Here is a 23,715-nt window from a genome sequence, read left to right as displayed (position 1 = left end):
GGGGAGGGGACGTACAAGGGGAGGAGACTGATCTGTGTTCCTCCGTTCTGGGAACACAGATCGCTCTCCTCAGAGCTGACAGGCTGTGGATCTGTGTGTTTACACACACAGATCCACATGCCGGCCCAGTTAACGGGCAATCGCGGGTGCCCGGCGGACATCGCGGCCGCCGGGCACACGCACCGGGTCCCGAGGAACGTGGCGGGCGCGCGCTCCCGGAGGCGCGCACGCGCCCCCTAGACGGCCGGGAATCCCAGGACGTCATATGACGTCCACCCAGGATGGGAGATCCCATCTGTGGACGTCATATGACTATGGGCGGGTAGGGAAGTGGTTAAGAAAAGCAGCATGACTAATAGTGGTCCTGTGGACAGATTCTCCCATCTGAGCTGTGAATCTCTGCAGCTCCTTCAGAGTTATACACACGACTGGACTTTCCGACAACAAAATCCATGTTTTTTTTCCAACGGATGTTGTCTCAAACTTGTCTTGCATACACACGGTCACACAAATCTTGTCAGAAATTCCGAACGTCAAGAATGCGGTGACGTACAACGAGCCGAGAAAAATGAAGTTCAATAGCCAGTGCGGCTCTTCTGCTCGATTCCGAGCATGCGTGAAATTTACGACAACGGATTTTGTTGTCGGAAAATTTGAGAACCAGCTCTCAAATTTTGTGTGACCGAAATTGCAATGGAAAATGTCCCATGGAGCCTACACACGGTCGGAATTTCCGACAACAGGCTCCCATAGATCATTTTCCGTTGGAAAATACGACCGTGTGTACAGGGCATTACCATGGGCCTCTTGGCTGCTTCTCTGATTAATTCTCTCCTTGCGCAGCCTGTTAGGTAGGTGGACGGCCATGTCTTGGAGGGTTTGCAGCTGCCATACTCCCATATTTGGATGATGGATTGAACAGAGCTCCGTGAGATGTTTGGAATATTTATTTTTATAACCCAACCCTGCTTCAAACTTCTCCACAACTCCCTGAACTGTCTGGTGTGTTCCTTGGCCTTCATGATGCTGTTATTACACACAGGTGGACTCTATTTACTAATTAGGTGACTTCGAAAGGCAATTGGTTCCACTAGATTTTAGTTAGGGGTATCAGAGTAAAGGGGTTGAATACAAATGCACACCACACTTTTCAGATATTTTTTTTTTCAAATTTTGAAAACCATTTATCATTTTCATTCCACTTCACAATTATGTGCCACCTAAAATCCCAATAAAATAAATTTACGTTTTTGGTTGTAACATGACAAAGTGTGGAAAATATCAAGGGGTATGAATACTTTTGCAAGGCACTGTATGTGTATGACCACCATAAAAGCAATTATACAATGAGATTGTATAGTATGTGGTCACCTTAACACAGTTGTGCTAGATTTAAAGTTGATACTTAGTAAAAAGATTGTGCAATCAGATTGCATAGTGTGTGGTCACCTTTATATAGCCTTGGTTTATTTAATGTTGATAGTAAATAGGTTGTACAGTCACAATGTAATCTTGATGGCAGGGGTAGGCAAGAGGTGGAGATCTACCATGACAACATGGATAACAGCAAAGATCACAGGGGTGCAGCTGTCTTTTTTCTTTTTTTTTAACTAGTTAACTAGCAAGCCCCCAGAGTTCAGCAGTAGGCAGGGCAGTATACAAAGGTCAGTAGGATGTAGGGCAATTTATAAAGGTCAGTAGTATGTGGGGCAGTGTACAGAGGTCAGTAGGAAGTGGGGCAGTTTACAGAGGTCAGTAGTAGGTAGGGCAGTGTACAGAGGTTAGTAGGGCAGATGAGAGGGGTGAGCAGAACAGAGGTTAGCAGGCCAGAGAACAGGGCAAAGGACAGGGGGTCAGGAAGGCGCAGTACAGAGGGGTCAGGAGGGCCCGGTTAGGGGGGAGGGTTGGGGATCAGAAGGGCCAATTACAGGGGGGTCTGGAGGGTATTGGGCTGGGGGGTCTGGAGGGCACAGTACTGGAGGGTCAGGAAAGCATGGTACTGGATCGTCAGGAGGGCTTAGTACTGGGGGTTAAGAAGGCAAAGTCCTGGGGGGCCAATGCACAATACAGGCATGGTCTGGAGGGTATGGAACTGGGGGTTCAGGAGGGCAAAGTACTGGGGGGTCTGAAGGGCACAGTACTGGAGGGTCAGGAGGGCACACAGAGGGGTCAGGAAGGCACACGAAACTGGGGGTCAGGAGGACACAACAATTTTTTTCTGATGCAGAGCTGTGCAGGAAAGCTGCTAGGCACAGGTTAGTTGTACAGTAGGTAGGGCCATGTACAGAGGTCAGTAGTATGAAGACTAGAGCAGTGTACAGAGATCAGTAGGGCAGATGAGAGGGGTGAGCAGGACAGGTGGTCAGGAAGGCACAGTACAGAGGGCTCAGGAGGGCCTGGTTGGGGTAGTCCAAAAAACAAAGTTAGGTACCTGGTAACTCTTTTTCTAAGAAGTCTTTCAGGGCAGCATCCGAGAGATAGGCTCCTCCTTCCTGCAACAGGAAACACATTCGTCTCACCTGTGTGCCTCAGTAGTATTAAAGCACCGAAGGAACTCTCAGTAAGCCAATGCATCCCCACAATACCTGGTATCATCACTTAGGGTGGGAAGTAGTGCTGCCCTGGAAGACTTCTTAGAAAAAAAGAGTTACCAGGTACCTAACTCTGTTTTCTCCAATCGTCTTCCAGGGCAGCATCCGAGAGGATGTATCAAGCAATACTTACTAGGGTGGGGATAAGGTCTGGAGCACCTTTGCGATCAATGTTTGGTCTTGACAGCTGGTTGCTGCGGTAGTGTCATGCGAAGGTACTGAAGCTCGACCATGTCGCTGCCCTGCAGATCTGCTCCGGAGTTGCCCCTGCCTTTTCTGCGACTGAGGTTGCCCAGGCTTTGGTCGAGTGGGCTTTGACCCTACTTGGGGGGGCAAGGTTTTGTCCCCAAATGGCCATCTGTATGGCAAGGTTTATCCATCTGGCCATTGTGAGTCTCGATGCCCGCTTTGCCTTATTGACTCCTGCATAGAGGAGACAAATGACATGACAGTTCTTTGCCAGCCCTTTGTTCTCTCGAGATAAGCTATGAGTATTAAGTCTAGTTTGTTGTACGTGTTTTTTTCCTGCTATCCATTGACTTAGGAAGAGATGTGATAACCACATTCTGCATCCTGTGAAAGGTTGAAGAGACTTTTGGTAGAAAAATTAAAGTTACGTACCGGTAACGTCTTTTCCTGTAGTCTTTCAGGACAGCCACTATTGAGAGATAGTCTCCTCCTCTTCCTGTAGGAAACACTGCGCCAGCCCATAAAACTCTCACTTCCCCTGCCATACCTCAGTTTTTACAAGATCACCTCCGGTCAGCTGGGGAGACACAAGAACACATTAATAACATACCATTCAATATCATTATCATATTGCGTTCTGGTCTTAAATAAGACCCCCCCAAGCTTAGGGTGGGTAACTAGGGCTGTCCTGAAAGACTACAGGAAAAGACGTTACCGGTACGTAACTTTAATTTTCCCTTTACGTCATTCAGGACAGCCACTATTGAGAGGATAATCGAGCACTTACCAATTAGGGTGGGACTACAGCTTGCAGAACTTTTCGCCCAAAAGCCTGCTCACCTGCCGCCACCAGGTCCACTCTGTAATGTTTAACGAAAGTGGAGTAGCTGGACCATGTCGCTGCCTTGCATATTTGCTCTGGCGTTGCTCCAGCCTTCTCTGCCTGGGAAGTTGCCACGGCTCTGGTAGAGTGTGCCTTTATGCCCATAGGAATCTCTTTCCCTGCTAGAGAATATGCTTGCCCAATAGCTAACCTAAGCCATCTGGCAATCGTGCGTCGAGACGCTCTGAATCCTTTTCTGGACCCGGAAAATAAAATAAATAGAGAATCAGACTTTCTTATTGTTTTAGTCATTTCTAAGTATTGTAGGATACACCTCCTTACATCTAAGAAATGAAATTTCAGTTCCCCTTCTCCAGCAGGATTGGGACAAAATGAAGGTAGGACTATTTCCTGGCTTCTGTGAAAGCCTGATGCCACTTTAGGCAAAAATGCTGGATCAGTCTTAAGGACTATTCTATCTGGCAAAATAACGCAAAAAGGAGGTCTAATTGATAACGCCTCAATTTCACTGACTCTCCTGGCAGTTGTCACTGCCACTAAAAATGCTGTTTTTAAGGTTAACTCTTTTAACAAACATTTGTCCAAGGGCTCAAAGGGAATTCCTGTTAGGCTTTGCAACACTAAAGATAGATCCCACCCGGGAAAGGGGGGACCTCGGACAGGTCTCTGCCTGGACAGTGCCCTAAAGAACCTGACCACCCATGGATTGGTGGCCAAAGATTTCTCTAAATAAGCACTAAGTGCTGACACCTGGCTTTTAAGGGTACCTACGGATAACCCTTTGTCTGCTCCACACTGTAGGAACTCCAAAACAGCTATGGGGCTCTGCGCCGAGAAGGAGTTTTCAGTGCACCACTTGTTGAAAAGGAGCCAGACCTTTTTATAAATATGACGCGTCTCCTTTTTTCTACTGTTGAGAAGGGTGGATATTAATTTCTGAGAAAATCCCTTAGATTTTAATATACTCTCTTCAGTAGCCAGGCCGCTAATTTCCACTGGTGTACCTGTGGACAGAGGATTGGACCCTGTGAGAGAAGATCCTCCTGCGGTGGAAGGAATAGGGGCGGTTCCACCGCTAACTGACTGAGAATTGAAAACCATGCCCTTTTCGGCCAATGTGGAGCTACTAGAATGAGGGAGGTGTTCTCTAGTTGGAACTTCCGCAGAACCGCCGGTAATAACACCGGAGGGGGGAAGGCATAGCATGTCCTGAAATGCCAATTCTGTGTTAATGCGTCCACCCCCAATGCTCCTTCTCCTGCGTTTAGGGAGAAAAAACAGGGGATTTTCGCATTGTCTCTTGAAGCGAAAAGATCCACTTCCGGGGGTCCCCATTTCTCGGATATGAGATTGAAAACCTCCTGGTTGAGGGCCCAATCTCCCTCTCTCAGCCTCCTCCGGCTGAGAAAGTCCGCTATAACGTTCCTTTCTCCTCTCAGAAACACCGCTGAGAGTGAGAGAGTGTTGGTCTCGGCCCAATTTAGGATGTCTGTTGCTAAGGCCAGGAGACTTCCGCTTCTGGTGCCACCCTGTTTGTTTATATAGGCTACGGTAGAAGAATTGTCTGACCGTACCTGTATATGGTGGCCCTGAAGCTCTTTTTTGAAAAACCTGAGGGCCAGGCCGACCGCCCTCAGCTCCTTCCAATTGGACGATCTTTTTAGTTCGTCTCCCCTCCATACGCCCTGCGCTAGAAGGGATCCCAGATGCGCCCCCCAGCCCTTGCCGCTTGCGTCCGTGGTTACTATCCGTGAAACTGGAATAAGCCACAGACGTCCCTGCGACAAGTTCGCTTCCTTCCTCCACCACCAAAGAGATCTCTTTAATCGATGGGGAATTTGTACTAAGGTGTCTAGATCCTTCTGACTGTGGTCCCATACCCTTAGTACGTATGACTGTAGGGGACGAAAGTGTAATCCTGCCCACTGCACTGCTGGGAGAGTAGAGGTCAGCAGACCTAGAGTTGACATTAAGGACCTTTTGGACACCCGATGGTTGCATTGGAGAGATAAAACTGCTCTGTCCAGTTTTAGAATTTTTTCTCTTGGAAGAAAAACCTTCAAGAGTGTTGAGTCTAGCAGGTATCCTAGGTACATAATGCGTTGTGAAGGAATGAGACTGGACTTGTCTAAGTTCAGGAGCCATCCCAATCCTGTCAGTACCTTTTTTGTCAGGTCGAGGTCCCTGAGCAATTTCTCTGGGGATACTGCAAAAAGGAGCAGGTCGTCCAAATAGGCTATAACTGACACACCCTGCAGTCGCAGGAAGGCCATGGCCTCTGCTAGGATTTTGGTAAATATTCGGGGCGAGGAGGATAGCCCGAAGGGCAGAGCCTGGAATTGTAGGTGCAGTATTGCGTCGCCCAGGTTTATTGCTAAACGGAGAAACCTCTGAGAGGTTTCTGCAATAGGGACGTGCAAATACGCGTCTCTGAGGTCCAGAGACACCATGAAACAATTCTGCGGTAACAGAGCCCTGACCGTAAAAATTGACTCCATATGGAATCTTTTGTAACAAATTGACTTGTTTAAGGGCTTTAAATTCAGAATCAATCTGAATTTTCCTGAGGGTTTTTTTACCATAAATACATGGGAATAAACCCCCTCTCCTTCCTCCCCCTTGGGTACTCTGCAAACTACATTTTGTAGTTCTAGCTCTTTCAGAGCGTCTAACAAGGCCTGGGTTTTTGTCGTGCAGCTGGAAAGCTGCGTGACAAGGAACCTTTGTGAGGGGGGCCTTGTAAATTCCAAGAGATGCCCCCTTCTTATGATCCCTAGAATGAACCGATTGGGGGAAATGATCTCCCACTGTGGAAGGAAGGCCCCCAGTCTTCCTCCCACTGCTTTTAGAGAGTCATTGATCTTTCTGGGCTTTTTCAGGAGGGCGAAAAATCGCCCCTCCTCTGCCCTTACCTCTTTGGCCCCAGGTTTTCTTCTGTCCCCCTTGTTTAGGGGCTTCCCTGCACTTTTGCGGACGAAACCCCCTCTTTCTCTGTGTAGGGGTCTTTCGTTTGAGTGGGAAGGACTTCTTTTTGTCTGCTGTCCGGTCTAGGACTGTATCTAACCCAGGACCAAATAGTAGGTCACCTGTCAGGGGTATCCCACATAACTTGACCTTAGAGGCGGCGTCACCCGGCCACGTCTTCAGCCAGAGGGCCCTCCTGGCCGAGTTAGCCAGGGCCGCTGATCTGGCTGACATACGGACTGACTCCGCCGAGGCATCTGCTATGTATGCGATGCCTCGCAGAATCGTGGGGAAAGATGCTAGGATAGTCTCTTTAGCTGTGCCAGCCTCAATATGCTCCTGAATCTGGAAAAGCCAATGTTCTAAATTGCGGGCTACCACAGTAACAGCCATTTCTGGTTTTAAGTTACCGACTGTTGAGTCCCAGGTCTTTTTCAGTAATGAGTCTATCCTCTTATCCATGACGTCTGATAAGGCCCCCATGTCCTCAAAGGCCAGGTCTGTGTGCCTAGAGACCTGAGAGAAAGCTGCATCCAGTTTGGGATTTTTATTCCAAATGGACCTGGATCCTCTGAAAACGGAAATCTTCTCTTAAGGGAACTCGAGAAGAAGGGCTTTCTTTCCGGATCCTGCCACTCTTTTTTAATCGTCTCCACCAGAACCTCGTGTACTGGAAAAACTTTTCTCTTTTGATCTCCTAAGCCCTTGTACATAAGGTCATGGAGTGAGAGGGGTTTTTTATCCTCGTGTATACCGAGGGTTGTATATATTGCCCCTAGGAGATCTTCCACCTCCTCAAGGGACAACTTATACCTGGAGATTTTCCTGGACTCCCCGTCCTGGTCCTCTCCCTCTGATTCCTCATGGGAGTCAGAAGTGCCACTGTCTGGTTGCCTAAGCTCCACCCCGGAAGGGCCTGCAGCCTCCTCTGCCGTAGCCATACTAGTGGATCTGGCAGGAGCCGAGCCCTGAGCATGAGGCGGGGTTGAATCCTGCTGAATGGGATTAAGGGGAAGCTGAAACTTCTCAAAAAGCGTTTTAAAGGATGAAAAAGTGGATGACAGCTCCTTTACAGAGGCTGCCAAGCCGGACTGCTGTTCAGAGTCCCTTTCCTTGACCAGGGAATCTATGCATTCCTTACACAGAACCTTGGTCCAAGCTTCCCCTAAACTGTTCCTACAAGAGGCACATTTCTTTTTAGAGACATGAGTGGACTTTGTCTTTTCAGTGGATTTCTGAAATTACATACAGAAAGCACATTACATTCAGCAATTTTTTAACAGAAACAACCCTGGGGGTGTACCCAACCCACCTGTAGGGATTCGAGTCACCCCCACCCCCTGACCACCCAGGGGGTCTGTCCCCGCCTAAGTAAGGAACCGTACATGGGGGGGGACAATCCTAGGTAGAGAGGACCCCTCCCCAGGGAACTCTTACCTTCGGAAGGCTGGAGCTAGTGTCCGTATGAGCTGCAGCATCTGCCTCAGACATGACTGCAGGTGGTTGCCTGTGTAGAGTCTCACACTGTCTGCACGTGTAAACCGACTCCTCCAGCCTGAGCCCGGCCCCCTATCAGCACCGCGACCCGGAACCGGAAGTCGCGGGTTAAAGGTAGACATCCGCCCTCCGCCGGAAATGACGTCGCCCGTCGTCCGGCCCGTTCGTTCCATTAACAAAAAAATGCGGCCTGCACAGTGTACAGGGAGAGCGGAGTGTCCTCCTTGCTGCGGCCCTGTGAACGCGATAGGGGGCCCCCACAGCCTGATGCCACGCTTGACAAGGAAGGGGTGGCTGCTGTTTTGCGGGTATGTACCGCCTATCCACTGCTTGGAAGCCCCTGCTCCCCTGGGGATGTTCTGAAAGAGGCCACAATCTCCCTGATTGTATCAGCCTGGTTCCCTGCACAGTGTCTCCCCTCCGGAGGAAACACTATTAACTGAGGTATGGCAGGGGAAGTGAGAGTTTTATGGGCTGGCGCAGTGTTTCCTACAGGAAGAGGAGGAGACTATCTCTCAATAGTGGCTGTCCTGAATGACGTAAAGGGAAAACTTGGTTTGGCGAGAGGACGATTTTATCTGCCTGGATCAGTCACTAGGGTTCCATTGTGTAAAAAATCTTGAGACTTTCATTACTCCCCTGGCCACTAAAAGTGCCGTTTTTAGTGCAAGATTTTTATCTGAGCACTCCCCCAGTGGTTCAAATGGCAGAGAGAGGAATCCACTAAGCACCGTGGAGAGGTTCCATGTCGGAGTTCTGCCGACTTTAGGGGGTCTGGCTCTATTTAACGAGATCAGGAATCTCTTTGTAAATGGGTCCTCTGCTAATCTGGTGTCCAGACAGGGGGAAAGTGTGCTCCAAGAGAGGTTCAAGTCTGCTCCCTCCTGTAGGAAATCCCGAATCACTAGGATGATTCTCTGTCGGAATCCTGTTTGTTTCCGTACCAGGAGACAAACTTCCTTCTCACTCTAGTTATGGGGTTTTCTGCTGGCTAGAATGGGGTTGATCACTCTGTCCGAGAGTTCTTTCTTTTGCAGCCTCACCCTCTCAGTAACCAAGCCGAAAGCTTCATGAGTTTGTGATTCGGGAGGTTGACTGACCCTTGTGATAGGAGGTCCAGTAGGTCTTGCTGTAACTGGTGTGGCTAGAGACAGTTTCTTTGAATGACTGAACCATGTTCCCTGGGGCCAGTGAGGTGCTACGAGTATCACTGTTGCCCTTTCTTCCATCATTCTTTGGCTCACCGTTGGTATTAGGGCGGTTCAGAGGGAATGTATAACACGGCTGATGTGCCCAGCTTTGAATGAACGTGTCCACTATGATGTTGCCATCTGTGGTATCCAGCGAGAAGAACCTTGGCAGTTTCGCATTTGTCCTTGAGACAAACAGATCTACCTGGGGCATTCTCTAGGTTTGCGTGACCCACAAGAAGGTTGCTTGGTTTAGAGACCACTCTGTCTGTTTTATGGTCTTTCGACTTAGAAAGTCTGCCAGCGTGTCGTCTGTCCCTTTCAAGGGGATTCTCGAGGTTGATCGGATGTTTGTCTTAGACCATGACAGAATTGCTTCTGTCAGGCTCAAATAAGGAGATTTTGTCTCTCCTTGCCTGTCCAGGTATGCCACTGTTGTAGCGTTGTCTAACTGAATTCGGACATCTCTCCCCTGGATAGCTGGTTGTAATGCTCTTCGCGCTTTCTCTATGGCTTTTAATTCCCTCATATACAAGGAGGCTTGAGACCATCTGGCGTTACATCTCCCCTGTGTACAGAGATCCCCCATGTGCACTCCCCATACTAGGGTACTGGCATCTGTGGTAATCCTCACAGGGTTGGCTTGCGCCCATCTACGCCCCTCGGCGTAATGGAGCGGATTGAGCCACCACTGAAGAGATTGACCAACCGAGGGACAGGAATGGATATTTCTAAGGATGACGGATCACCATCCCACTGGGTCAAAATGTGATTCTGTAGAGGCCTCATGTGGAGCTGTGCTCAGGTGATGGCTGAGATCGAGGACATCATCAGTCCTAGCACTGCCTCATTCTTTTATTCCGTCTGGAGGGTTTTGGTTACTCTGGCGTCTAGCACAAAAATCCAGGTATACCACCTCTGGCTTGGGGTCAGCTACGATTTTTCTGTATTTACGATCCACCCCAGGTTTTGTGGATAGGAAATACCTGCGCAGAGGTTGTTTTTTAGGTTCTTTGCTGTACCTGCAAAGAACAGCAGATTGTCTAGGTATGGTATCATGCCTATGCCTTGCTGTCTCAGGCCCTTTAGCGCTTCTGCTATAATCTTTGACAAGATTCTGGGCACAGAAGAGATGCCGAAAGGCAAAAGATGTGTACTGCAGATGCAGGGTGGCCACTGGCCCCTGGATCGTGAACCTTAGGTATCTTTGATGACTTTTCTTTATGGGTACATACAAGTATGCATCTTGCAAGTCTATTGTGGCCATGCATACCTCTGTTCTTCTGTTGAGCGGCTTAAATCTCCTGGAATGACAAAAAGGGCGCCTTTCCCTGCTTGTTTTTTGCTTGGGGGGAACCCTTTGTTCTTTGCTGCAGTCCTGTCCAGGACCGTTTACAGGTCTGGCCCGAACAGAAAATTTCCTGTGAATGGGATCCCACACAGCCTATTCTTGGAGGCGATGTCCCCTCCTATGACTTTCAGCCACAGGGCTCTCTTCCCTATGGCAGTGGCCCTAGAAGATATCATACCATTTCAGCTGAGGCATCTGCTAGAAAAGCTGCCACTCTGGTTAGTGTGGGAATGGTCCTCACTAATTCTTCCCTTGGCACGTCTCCTAGCAACGCTTGCAGTTGAGACAGCCAATAGGGTGCGAGCTGTGCAGGTAGAAGCCATCGCCGGATTCAAAATCGCCTCCCCTGCTTCTCATGCTCCGCATCATCAAAAGCTAAGTCGGATTTGTTTGCGACTCTCACGAGGGAGGCATCCACTTTGGGACATTTTCGCCCAAGTCTTGGTGTCTTCCTCTGCAAATGGCTTGACCGCACCTGGTATGAAGCACTTCTCCTGGGTTTTCTGGGCTGCAACCCCTTGTATATTTTGTCGTGCAGGGAAAGCCCTGCAGCTTTTTGCTCTTTAATACCCAGTGTGTCTGCTATAGACTTTAGGCTAGGTTTCACTATTGCAACCTGAAAGTTGCACATTTTTTGATGCAATTTTGCCACGATTTTGATGCCATGTCTTGAAACCATGTCTGTGTATTCTTTAGGTCTATGGACCTCAAGTCGCATCAAGGTGGGACAAAAGTAGTGCAGGAACCACTTTGAAGTCACTGTGACCTGAAGTCGCACAGATATGAACGGTACTCATTGGAAGTCATGGGTATGACTTGTCATGCGACTCTGCAGTCCCAAGTTGCATGAAAAGTTACACCAGATGAGACCGAGCCTTGGAAGATTGTCTGTGTCTTCTGAGGGAAATAGGGTGCCCTCTGATGCCGAGTCATCCTCCTCGGAATCCCAGCATAAGCCGCCCTCTGAGTTTTGTTCGGAGTTATCTGAATCCACTAGATAGGGTACTGGCTTGGCTAGAGCTTGCTGGCACCTCCAGCTTCTCTACTTCTGAGCTTATTGGCCCAATAGTGCTCTTTATTTCCTTTTTAAAAGAGTTAAGCATGCCCTTAACGAAGCCTTTTGACTCCTTAGCCACCATTTTATGCATTTTTGGTATAGTGGCTTTTTTCACTCAGGGAAAAACCGGTGAGCGCAGGAGGCGCATGCCTTGCTCTGGTCTGCGCCCTTTTTTCCTCTGGGGCCTTTGCCTTCAAGTAAGCACAAAGGGCCTGAGTGAGGTTGGTAGTGTACAATGTAATTGTACGGTTTGTAGGGAGTTAAAGACAGAGGTGACTCCAGAGTGCTCTGGCTTACCTTGGAGCTGTCCTGACATGCAGGATCTGCAGGGCAGGGTGGAGAAGCGTCTGACCTGGCCGGCCACCGGGATCCTCTGTTTAGAGAGCCCTTTCTGCTTCCTGCTCCAGCCCCGCCCCCAGCTGACCCCGTGCGGGTCGGTGGACACACCTGCACCTGCCACGTCCTCTCTGGCGTCCTCCTTCCTGGGTTTCCAATAGGGAGGGGGCACATTAAAGGCCTTTTCCCTGGAGGCTCCAGCCTCCACCAAGATGGCCGCTGATCGGACCGCATAATCGAAAATGATGCGTCCGGCCTCTCTTGCCACGATCAGTGAGCAGGAGGGTCGGCGGCCAGGTCATCTGCACAGCAAGGGAACCTCTAAAGCACCTTGAGTGAGGGGCTCAGCCGGATGGCCCTCCACCATCGAGGAGCAGTAGCTGTGGGGAAAAATGCCGGCGGCATGTAGTGCAGCTGGGGGGATAGTTGCATACCCCTCTGTAGGGGCGAAACTTCAGGCAGAGCCTTGAGGCTCAGATTGCTGCTCCTGCTCGCCCTCCCAAGGCCCCCTGGGCTGAATAGGATGCTGGTCAGGGAGTCCCCTGCAGAAAGCACAGAGACTGGATAAAATAACAAACTTTTGCAGTTCCTGTGGGTCCGGAGGAAACACAAAACAACTGAGGCACACAGGTGAGACTAACAAATTTATAATGGTGGACTAATGTGTTTCCTGTTGCAGGAAGGAGGAGCCTATCTCTCGGATGCTGCCCTGGAAGACGATTGGAGAAAAAGAGCATAAAAGATGGTTGGGGGGAGGGTTGGCGATCGGACGAGCCCAGTACAGGGGGGTCTGGAGGGCATGGAACTGGGGGGGGGGGGGTCAGGAGAGCTGGAGGGGTCTAGAGGATCAGGAAAGCATGGTACTGGATCGTCAGGAGGTCTCAGTACTGGGGGGGGATAAGAAGGCACAGTCCTGGGGGGTCAGGGCACACTACAGGCATGGTCTGGAGGATATGGAACTGGGGGTTCAGGAGGGCACAGTACTGGGGGGGGGTCTGAAGGGCACACTACTGGAGGGCTAGGAGGGCACACAGAGGTGTCAGGAGAGCATGGTACTGAGGATCAGAAGGACACACACAGAAGGGTCAGGAGGCCACACAGAAGGGGTCAGGAGGGCATGGTACTGGTGGTCAGAAAGGCACACAGAGGGGTCAAAATGATGTGGTATTGGGAGTTAGGAGGGCACACAGAGGGGTCAGGAGGACATGATACTGGGGGCAGTGCTGCATCTTGGCCTAGGCAGACAAGGCCCAGGCCTAGGGCGGCACTTGGCGGGGGGGTGGGGGCAAAAAAGCCACCTCCGCCTTCATCTGAGACTCTACTGGCCACTGGTTGCTAGAGCAGCCTGGCGTCCAGCAACCAGTGACATCATGGCCGCAACTTCCTAGTCCTGACCAGAATTCAAAGCGGAGAATTTAATTTCCTCCTCCTCCATGCCTAGTGCTTGTGGGACCCAAAGCAGCTGCCAATTTGAACCCCTTGTTATGGAGAGTCCCACTGGTCCGGTGGTGGCGGGGTGCAGGACAGCAGACCTAAATCCGCAAATCAGGTGCCAACAGAAGCATCCTTAGGCTGCAGGCGGAAGGATATGCCCGAACCCTACATATCATCTTCACAGAGCGAGCGTGTGGTCTGGAGGTTGAGGGTAAGGCGAGCAGCACAAGACTAGCTAGAACTGCGAGCCCAGGAGGGAGAAGACCTCCACTGCCACCCTGACTCGAGCAGCAGCATCCTCTGTACCTCCAAGAGACTGCACTCCTTCTTCAACCTCTTCTCCGCTCCCTGCTGTGACATCAACAGGAAGACAGGCTGACCGAGGGCCCAGGGGACGAGCACAGGCGGAAGGTAGGTGCATCACACACCTAGACAGAGATGGTAGCACAGGAGGGACTGCAGGCAGGGCTAAGGGGTCTCCCATCCCCTCTCCCACCCCCCCTCCCACTCCCTCTCCCTCCCCCCCTCCCACTCCCTCTCCCTCCCAGCCCCCCTCTCTCTCAGCCCCGCCCCTCTCCAAGTCCCCCATTTCTCCCAGCCCCCCCTCCCTCTCTCGTGAGATCTCAGGGGTTCATGCTAGGACTTGTAGTCCTTCAATTTTGGAGCGAGCCACATCCATTAAACAGGAAGGGGTGGGACAAATATTCATTGTCTTGCCCAGGGCAGCACAAAACCAAAATACACCACTGACTGGGGGTCAGGAGAGTTATGGTACAACAAATTTTTCCTGATGCAGAACTGTGCAGGAAAGCTGCTGGGCAGAGGTACCTGTTCTGGTGTGCTGATCACGCCAGTCCTCTTCGCTCAGCACATGATGTCATCCACTTGAATGAACTGGTCAGGAGGGCCTGCAGGGACTCAGGGACTGGCACTCCGTGGGATGTAATCTCGAGCTTGCTGCTAGTACATTCTAGGTGGCTGAGGCATTCCCTGCCCCGCAGCCGCACATTGAAGGGGCATGCAGCAGCGTGAGGAATGCGGATGCACTTGCAGGGATGGCAGGACAGGGACTTGATCCACCCGTCACCTGCCCACGATCAACAGGTAGATTGCGATCGACAGGTTGCCGATCCCCGCCTAATGGCGACTTTGATGGTGATCACACACACTGATTTTATTATCTGAATGATGTGTGATTCGATCAAAATGATCAGATAACAATTGAATAGATGTCATATCCCTTCTCATCGATTTAGACTGAAAAACTGAGTCAATCGGCTGGGGGCAGGACATTGATTATGTTGCATTGATCAGCAGCATTGAGATAATTTGTGAAGTTGATTGTATTTTGGTCAATCAGATTATAGGACACTGAGATATGATCAAATCTTCCAACCAGACGCTGAAATCCACAATCCTGTGTGTTTTATTTTAAACAAATGGGTATTCGACTATAGATTGATATTTCCTATCAGGATCGGAAAAGAAATCCATCATTTTTCAAAGAACGTATGAGCACCATAGAGCTCACACATACATAGTACTATCTGGCCATACAACCTGTGCAGTGATGAGCTGGGACATGACATGATTAGAGCTCACCAGGAAGCGGTCACCTGTACTGACCAATTATGTGTGGCCCTGCCCCCTTATATAGCCACTTCAAGATCGCAATACGTATATGTACGTTGCAGTTTTTACTGGGAGTTATGGCTGAAGCTATCAGTCATAACGCAGGTATTTTTTTTTTTTTTTTTCAGCCGGCAATTCTCATAAAAGAGATCCGAGCGGCTGCTTAGTGGCTGGATTGCTTTTAGAAGCAGCAGGAGGGAAACAATTTGAGCATTCGCATGGCTGGCCAGAGGTGAGGAGAGACCAGATCGCCCCTCATCATCTCTATGATCTAGGAGGTCTGTGGTGACGTCATTTTCGGTCTAGGGCAGAAGAAAAGTTTTTTTTGTTTTGTTTTTTAAACATAAGATCTATATTTTTTTTTTTCTATGATCTGATGCTTTGAAAAGGTAGAGGTCTTATAGACCCCCGATCTCTCCATAAAGACCCATCATCCCTTATTTCTATCACAAGGAGTGTTTACATTCCTTGTGATAGGAATAAAAGTGATCAAAAAAATTAAATGGACAGAGTAAAAAAAAAAAAAAAAAATTTTAAGCGCCCCCATCCCTCACCCGCAGAAGTGAATACATACGCAAGTTGTGCACGCATATGCATATGGTGTTCGCACCACACGTGAGGTATCGCTGCGAACATTATAGCAAGAGCATTAACTAGTGCTAGATCTCCTCTGTAACAGGTAACCTGTAAATAAAAAAAATTTAAAGTGTCGCCTTAGGAGATTTTTAAGCATCGTAGTTTGTTGCCATTCCACGAGTGTGTGCAATTTTAAAGCATGACATGTTAGTTATCTATTTACTCGGTGTAACATCATCTTTTAGATTTTACCAAAAAATAATTTGGTTATATATTTTGTTTTTTTGCATTCAAATTCATCAAAGTGTATTTTTTCCCTAAAAATTGCGTTTAAAAAAAAAAATGCTGCGTAAATACCGTGTGACATAAAAAGAAATTGCAATGACCGCCAATCTATTCTCTAGGGTCTCTGCTAATAAAATGTATAATGTTTGGGGGTTCTAAGTAATTTTCTAGTAATTTTCTAGGATTGCCCTGGCCACAGATGATTGGACAGTACAGGTGACAGCTTCCTACATTGGACAGGCCCAAACTCATCACTACAATTTCGTTACAATCAAACCTGACATCTACCAAAACCATGTACTAGGAAGACCTACCTATACCATCCAATCAGGCAGACTCTTGTGCTACATACTTGTTGGAAGATCTAAATGAGATTGTACAATCAGCATCAGATCTGAATCCTCAACTAGTCCAAGATGTCAAATCAATTCCAGACGCAATATCATGACACCCAGAGGCAGAGGCATGATGGGACTTGTAGTTTTGCAACAGCTGGAGGTCCAGCTGCATATCCCTGCCTTAGACCATTCAGAGTAAGGATCATTACCCACTACTCTCTGAATTCTGTCTTTTATCCAGTTTTCTATCCATTTACAAACTGATATTTCCAAGCCTGTATATTTTACACATTAGCCGTATGTGGGAAACTGTATCGAACGCTTTTTCAAAATCCAAGTATACCACGTCCACAGACACCCCTCTGTCCAAGGTTACCTCCTCAAAAAGAAATCAGATTTGTTTGACTTCTGTCTTTCGTGAATCCATGCTGTCTTACGATGAATTTTTTTGCGCTTGTCCGATCGGATATTAATCAGATGAACTGACGTGATCGGCTGTCGAAAACTCTGTATTAAAGACCAGATTATCGTACGACCGTTTTAAATGCGGTATTTTTTGTACGATTTTCAGATCGTGTGTGCGGGGCATTAGGCTCGGTTCACACTAGATGCAAAGTGAATTCGCTGCGGATTCCGCACCGCATCAAAATCGCAACCGGTTCGTGAGAACTGATTGCGGAGTGTATGTTAAGTTAACCACTGGCTGCCCGCCCACCATCATATGACGGCGGGGCAGTGCGGCTCTTGTTCTGGGTGGACGTCATATGATGGCGCCCAGAACGGGCACGCAGCATGGCAATCGCGGCCGCGCTGTGTTGCCAGGACACGACGCGACCCCTATCTTTGTAAAGAGCCACGGTCGCGGCTCTTTAACCATGTAATCGGCTGTGTCCAATCACAACCGGTCACATGTAAACACGGAGATGCCGGTAATTGGCTCTCCTCGTCTCACACTAACAGAGTGTGAGGAGAGGAGAGCAGAGCAGAGCAGATCAGCGGCATCTCCTCACAGGGGACATCTAGGGATGTAATTAGGGCACTGATAAACAGTGCACTGATTACAATAAAGCGCCCACCAGTGCCAACAGTGTCAGCAGTGAGTGTCCACCAGTGCTGGCTATCACTGCTGCCCATCAATGCCACCTATCCGTGCCGATCAGTGCCACCCATCAGTGCCCATAAGTGCAGCATATTCGTGCCTCCTCATCATTGCCACCTAATCAGTGCCCATAGGTGCAGCCCATCAGTGCCACCTCATCAGCACCCATCAGTGAAGGAGAAACATTACTTATTTACAAAATTTACTGATAGAAACTAAGAAAAACTTTTATTTTTTTCTAAATTTTCAGTTTTTTTTTTTTTTTTTTTAGGAAAAAATAAAAAAAACCCAGGAGTGATTAAATACCACAAGATCTCTATTTGTGTGAGAAAAAAAAAATGATAAAAATGTCACATGGTTACAGTGTAGCACGACCGATCAATTGTCATTCATAGTGTGACAGCGCTGGCCTGGGCAGGAAGGGGGTGTAAGTGCCCAGTATTGAAGTCGTTAACGACACGCCACAATTGGTTTGCAAAACGCAGTGCGATTTGCAGAATCTGATCACGTGGGTGTGGACACTGGACACCCACGTGGTCGGATTCTGGTGCGGACAAAAAAAAAGGTCCTGCACGAGTTTGGTGCGATTTGAACCATACAATTCCATGGCTCAAATCGCACTCCTGAGACACCGCATGTAATTCACATGGGAATGTGTTGCTATTCCTGTGCGAATTACATGCTGTGTCCTGCACCGCATCATGTGAACTAAACCAAGCAATCCGTCTACAATCAATGTACAAATCACCTTTGGGACCCACCTAAGCAGTGACAGTAATTGATCTCAGGGTCACCATACACACTACAATCTGATCATACAATCAACTTTTAATTTACTAAAACGATGTAATCTGAGCACCTCCTTAGTTGGTGGTAAAGGAGATTGTACGATCAGATCGCATAGTGTATGGCCAGGCAGATCGCTGAGTGTATAGCAGTGACAGGTGTGCTGTCAGTACCTTGCCATCCTTGTCGAAGGGCAGATCCAGCTCTCCATGCTCCCCGGATCCCTCGGCTCCTTCCCCCTGTTCGGGGATCGGCGGTCGGTAGTCGGGGAAGGGGTTAACGAAGGATCGTTCTTCCATCTCCGCCTCCCCGCCGAACTGCAGCCTGAGCCTCTTAGACACGCCTTCTCCCATCTCCTACAGAGAGCCGGCGGGGACAAAACACACAAACTCCCGCAACGCCAATGTCTGCTCTGTCCTCACTCAGCGGCTCCCCCTAGTGTCTGTCACCGGGATCCACCACTGATCACACCATCAGCCATCCAAACCTCACTCCTGTGTGCATCAATGGTCAGCGTCAATCAGGGGGACATTGTGCAGTGCTGGTGACAGCAATCCAAGCTGATCATCCACATTTCACAGCACAAGATGGAAGGAGGAATTATTTCAGAGTAAAAAAAAAGCAACCTACTATGAGCCTCAGCAGGCACAACTAATACAGATTGTTTTTAATATTCCACTTTTTTTTCAGATCTATTTAAAGGTTGCTGCAATAGGGCAATAAAGGGACGGTGTAATGCCATTCAGTGGCTTGGCAGGGTTTGTGGACGATGTGCCAATAACAGATTGTCTTTATTCCTACAGGCGCTGGGCAGGATTCCTGGCACATGAAGGCAGGATGGAATTGTGGTGACAAAGCAGAATCTCACTCAGCAGACATCACACACCACCGAACGCTGAATTCTCCCCCATCGTCCTAAGTGTAATTTATCGGTGAACAGCCGAGCACGCCCCTTTTGGGGTTGTTAAAATCCAGTCCGGTGGTGACAAGAGAGACAAATGTCCCCGGGAGGTTTGATCGGTTCAATAAGTCCGCCGCGTTCACGTTTCTATCGTGGAAATCCAAAATCCTTTTGCAGAATCCATCCCGTCATCTGAACAGACATAACAGAAAAGGTGGAAGTAGTATACAATGTATATATATGGTGTAGCAGTCCCCTTCCGGAGATCGCTGAATACTTCTCACTGTTGCATCGTTGGCTTGTATTCAGATTGCTATCCCTAAAGGTTCCAGCAAAGGAATAGGAAGGAAAACATGCTCACTTCAGTGGCGTTCAGCCTCCATTCAGTACGCTTTATACCATCAAATCAGCAGCTGCTCCGTCCTCCTCAGTCATTCATTCACCTTGCCAGTGAAAGAAAAAAAAAAAAGCAAGCCCTGCAGATATGTAAAATAGGATGCATAAACTTTACACACATACAAAATACCTGAGAAAATCAAATAATAATCCAGGCACAGCTTTTTTGTCTTTTAGCGGCTGTGTTGAATTTGTGTTCCCTCCCTGTGATCCACAGATGAATAAATGGGTAGGACAGACTCATGGGAGGGAGAGCAGCAGCCACACACACACACACTGCTTCCCATTGTCATACACAGCGCCTGTCACCAGACTGTCACACAATCACCCGCAGCCAGTGTACGAGGAGCACAACAGCCACGCCACAGCAGATGTTGCCTTTGTAATAATCCTAATTTGCTCTACTGCTTTCACATTTTTTAATAATAGCTGGCTTGTGATGTTAGAATTACATTGAGGGAATTAGCTCCAGTGCTTTTGGAGCACATGACTCAGGCTCTAAGGGCAGTGCAGCAAAAGGTGCAGATGGTTACAGCATCCTGAACTCCATTGGGATGTGACAATACAGCCAGAGCTGCTGTCACTGGACAGCTAAAACACACTCCTTTTTGCTGAAAAAAAAAAAAAAAAGAAATATTTTACAAGGGTATCCATGTACCAGATCTGAATCCTCAACTAGTCCAAGGTGTCAATTTTTTATTAGATTTGGCCAAAGACTATTAGAGAACATCAAAAGCACATTGACTCTTGCAATAGAACATTTTCCATCACAGACATTTATTAATGCCCGGTACACACGATGAGATTATCGGACGAATGATCGTCCGTTTATTTTTTTGCATGCTAATCTCAGATCGAATCTGATGAGTTTACTAAAGTCACGAAAATTCCCGTACAACAGGAAAAAAAAAATCGGAAGTGATGTCATGTGTTGTAATGCATTTGTATTGCATTTTCGAACGATAGCTGTACAGATTAAATGAAAATCGTACAGAAAAAAAATTTGTGCATGTCCGATAGAATAATATCGGATGAACTGTCCTGAACGGCTCTCGAAAGCTCTGTACTAATGATCCAATTATCGTATGATCGTTTCGAAAGCGGTATTTTCTGTACGATTTTCTGATCGTGTGTACGGGGCTCAAGGAGCCAATCAGATTATAATTGGCCTACAATGGCCAATCACCTATAACAGATTTAGATTTTTTGAATGGAGAAGAAATGAATGATTATACAATAATATCCTCACACCAAATCTGAAACCTCATCTAGGTGACAATTTTCATCAGATTTGACCAAACATGACTAGAGGACTAGACTAGACTAGACCAGACTAAGACTAGACCATTTTCCGTCATAGACAGTTTATATATAAAAAGGGCCAATCAGATTATAGTTGGCCTACAATGGCCAGTCACCTATAACAGATTTATATTTTTTGAATGGAGAAGAAATTAAATATTATCCAATGATACCCATAATAATAAAGGCCACTCTGATTATAGTTGGCTTGCAACAGCCAATCTGCTGTAACAGATTTGTATTTTTTATATTGTAATAGGTTTGGCTATTGCAATAGAACATTTTCCATCATAGACAAATATTATAAAAAAAGAGCCAATCAGATAAGGGGTGGTTGTAGACTTTTGAATGTTCAAGAGCTCACATAGTCTTTTGATCAACTTGCTTTCGAAATCCAGACCTTGATCCAAATGCAGATGCTGGGGTAGGCCATAATGAAAGTCTCCACCAAGGTCAGTGACAATTTTTATCAGATTTGACCAAATAAGACTAGAGGCCACCAAAAGCATATTGTAATAGGTTTAGCCATTGCAATAGAATATATTTCATCATAGACAATTCATTTATAATAAAGACCACTCTGATTATAGCTGGCCTACAACAGCCAATCAGCTATAACAGATTCATATTTTTTAAATGGAGAAGAAATTAAATAATATACAATGATACCCATATACCAAATTTTAAAACCTCAACTAGTCCAAGGTGACAATTTTTATCAGATTTGACCAAATATGACAAGAGGTAATCAAAAGCATATTGTAATAGGTTTGGCTATTGCAATAGAACATTTTCCATCATAGACAAATAGTATATAAAAAGGGCCAATCAGATTATAGTTGGTCTACAATGGCCAATCGCCTATAACAGATTTATATTTTTTGAATGGAGAAGAAATGAAATATTATCCAATGATACCCATACACCAAATCTGAAACCTTAACTAGTCCAAGGTGACCATTTTTATGAAATTTGACCAAATATGACTAGAGGGCAACAAAAGTATATAAGTTTGCATTAGAACATCTTCCATCATGGACATGTAATATATAATAAGGGTCAATCAAAATTCTAATTGGTCTGCAATGGAAAAACAACTATAACTGATTTATTTTTAAAGAAACAAGAAGAACTAGATGGACTTGTGTCTTTTTTCAACTTGACTAACTGTAGTTAGTCAGTTAGTATATAACTAACACAATGGGATCCCTACATCCGATCTAAATCCTCAACCAGTCCAAGGTGCCAATTTTTTATCAAATTTGACCAAAGACTAGTGGAGAGCATCAAAAACATATTGTAATAGATTTGACCAATGCATTAGAACATTTTTAATCGTGAACATTTCATATGTACTGTAATAAGGACTAATCAGATTATAGTTTGCCTACAATGGCCAATCGGATATAGTCAATTTCTTTTTGATGAAAGGAGAAGAATTGAAATATTATACATGGTTATCCATGCACTAGATCTAAAACCGCAACCAGCCCAAAGTGCAAATTTTCATCAAATTTGACCAAAGACAACTGGAGAGTAGGGATGAGCTTGATGTTCAGGTCGAACATAAGTTTTACTCGAACATCGGGTGTTCGCCTCTTCACAGAACAGCTATCATTATGGGGCGTTCGCAGCAAATTCAAACGCTGCAGAATGCCCCATAATGCACTGGGAGGTCACAGTGCATTGCTGTATGATGATTGGCCAAAGCATGCACCTGACCTGCATGCTTTGGCAAATCACAGCGCCCTCTGCTAAGACAGCCATAATTGGCAGTGCAGGGTGCCTTTGGCCAAGCCTGGCTCAGGGGGACTAGGTCCACGCCTCACACTATATAAGGCTGCTTACACAGCGGCCATGTGTAGTGTTGTTGGAGTGGACTAGGGATGAGCCGAACACCCCCCGGTTCGGTTTGCAGCAGAACTTGCGAACAGGCAAAAAATTTGTTCGCACACGCGAACACCGTTAAAGTCTATTGGACACGAACATGAATAATCAAAAGTGCTAATTTTAAAGGCTTATATGCAAGTTATTGTCATAAAAAGTGTTTGGGGACCTGGGTCCTGCCCCAGGGGACATGGATCAATGCAAAAAGAATTTTTAAAAACGGCCGTTTTTTCAGGAGCTGTGATTTTAATAATGCTTAAAGTGGAACAATAAAAGTGTAATATTCCTTTAAATTTCATACCTGGGGGTGTCTATAGTATGCCTGTAAAGGGGCGCATGTTTCCAGTGTTTAGAACAGTCTGACAGCAAAATGACATTTCAAAGGAAAAAAAGTCATTTAAAACTACTCGCGGCTATTAATGAATTGTCGGTCCGACAATACACATAAAAGTTAATTGATAAAAACGGCATGGGATTTCCCCACAGGGGAACCCCGAACCAAAATAAAAAAAAAAAATGTGTGGAGGTCCCCCTAAATTCCATACCAGGCCCTTCAGCGGATCGTGCGGACGGAGCGGAGAAGAAGCCTAGAAGAAGATGCGGGATGAGAAGAGCGGAGGAAGAAGATGGAGGAAGAAGAAGAACACCAAAAGAACACCAGAAGAAAGAAGATGGAAGAAGCCGAAAGAAAAACCGTCTCTTGTGTTTTTTTAACTTTTTGACACTTTTTTTGTGAAATGGTCGGGATACATTTCTACCCCATTACCAATTCACATGGGGGGGCGGGATCTGGGGGTCCCCTTGTTAAAGGGGGCTTCCAGATTCTGATAAGCCCCCCGCCCGCAGACCCCCACAACCACCGGCCAAGGGTTGTGGGGATGAGGTCCTTCTCCTAATCAACATGGGGACAAGGTGCTTTGGGATGCTACCTCAAAGCACCCTCCCAATGTTGAGGGCATGTGGCCTGGTACGGTTCAGGAGGGGGGGCACTCTCTCCTCCCCCCCCCTTTTCCTGTGGCCTGCCAGGTTGCGTGCTCGCATAAGGGTCTGGTATGGATTT

The 23,715-nt window shown here is 47.3% G+C and overlaps 1 protein-coding gene across 1 annotated transcript in view; it reads right to left on the bottom strand.

Moving 5' to 3' along the window:
• The window catches only part of LANCL2 (LanC like glutathione S-transferase 2), a 121,229-nt gene extending 101,508 nt beyond the window's left edge, over positions 1 to 19,721 (bottom strand). Inside the window, exon 1 of the mRNA XM_073630460.1 lies at positions 18,343 to 19,721. Within this exon, the coding sequence (XP_073486561.1) occupies positions 18,343 to 18,522 (180 nt within the window). The 5' untranslated portion in view covers positions 18,523 to 19,721. The remainder of the gene's footprint in view (positions 1 to 18,342) is intronic.
• Positions 19,722 to 23,715: the final 3,994 nt, after the last annotated feature.

The sequence above is a fragment of the Aquarana catesbeiana genome, linkage group LG05 (assembly GCF_042186555.1).
Source record: "Aquarana catesbeiana isolate 2022-GZ linkage group LG05, ASM4218655v1, whole genome shotgun sequence".
Lineage (NCBI taxonomy): Eukaryota > Metazoa > Chordata > Amphibia > Anura > Ranidae > Aquarana > Aquarana catesbeiana.
This window is presented reverse-complemented; position numbering and strand designations above follow the sequence as displayed.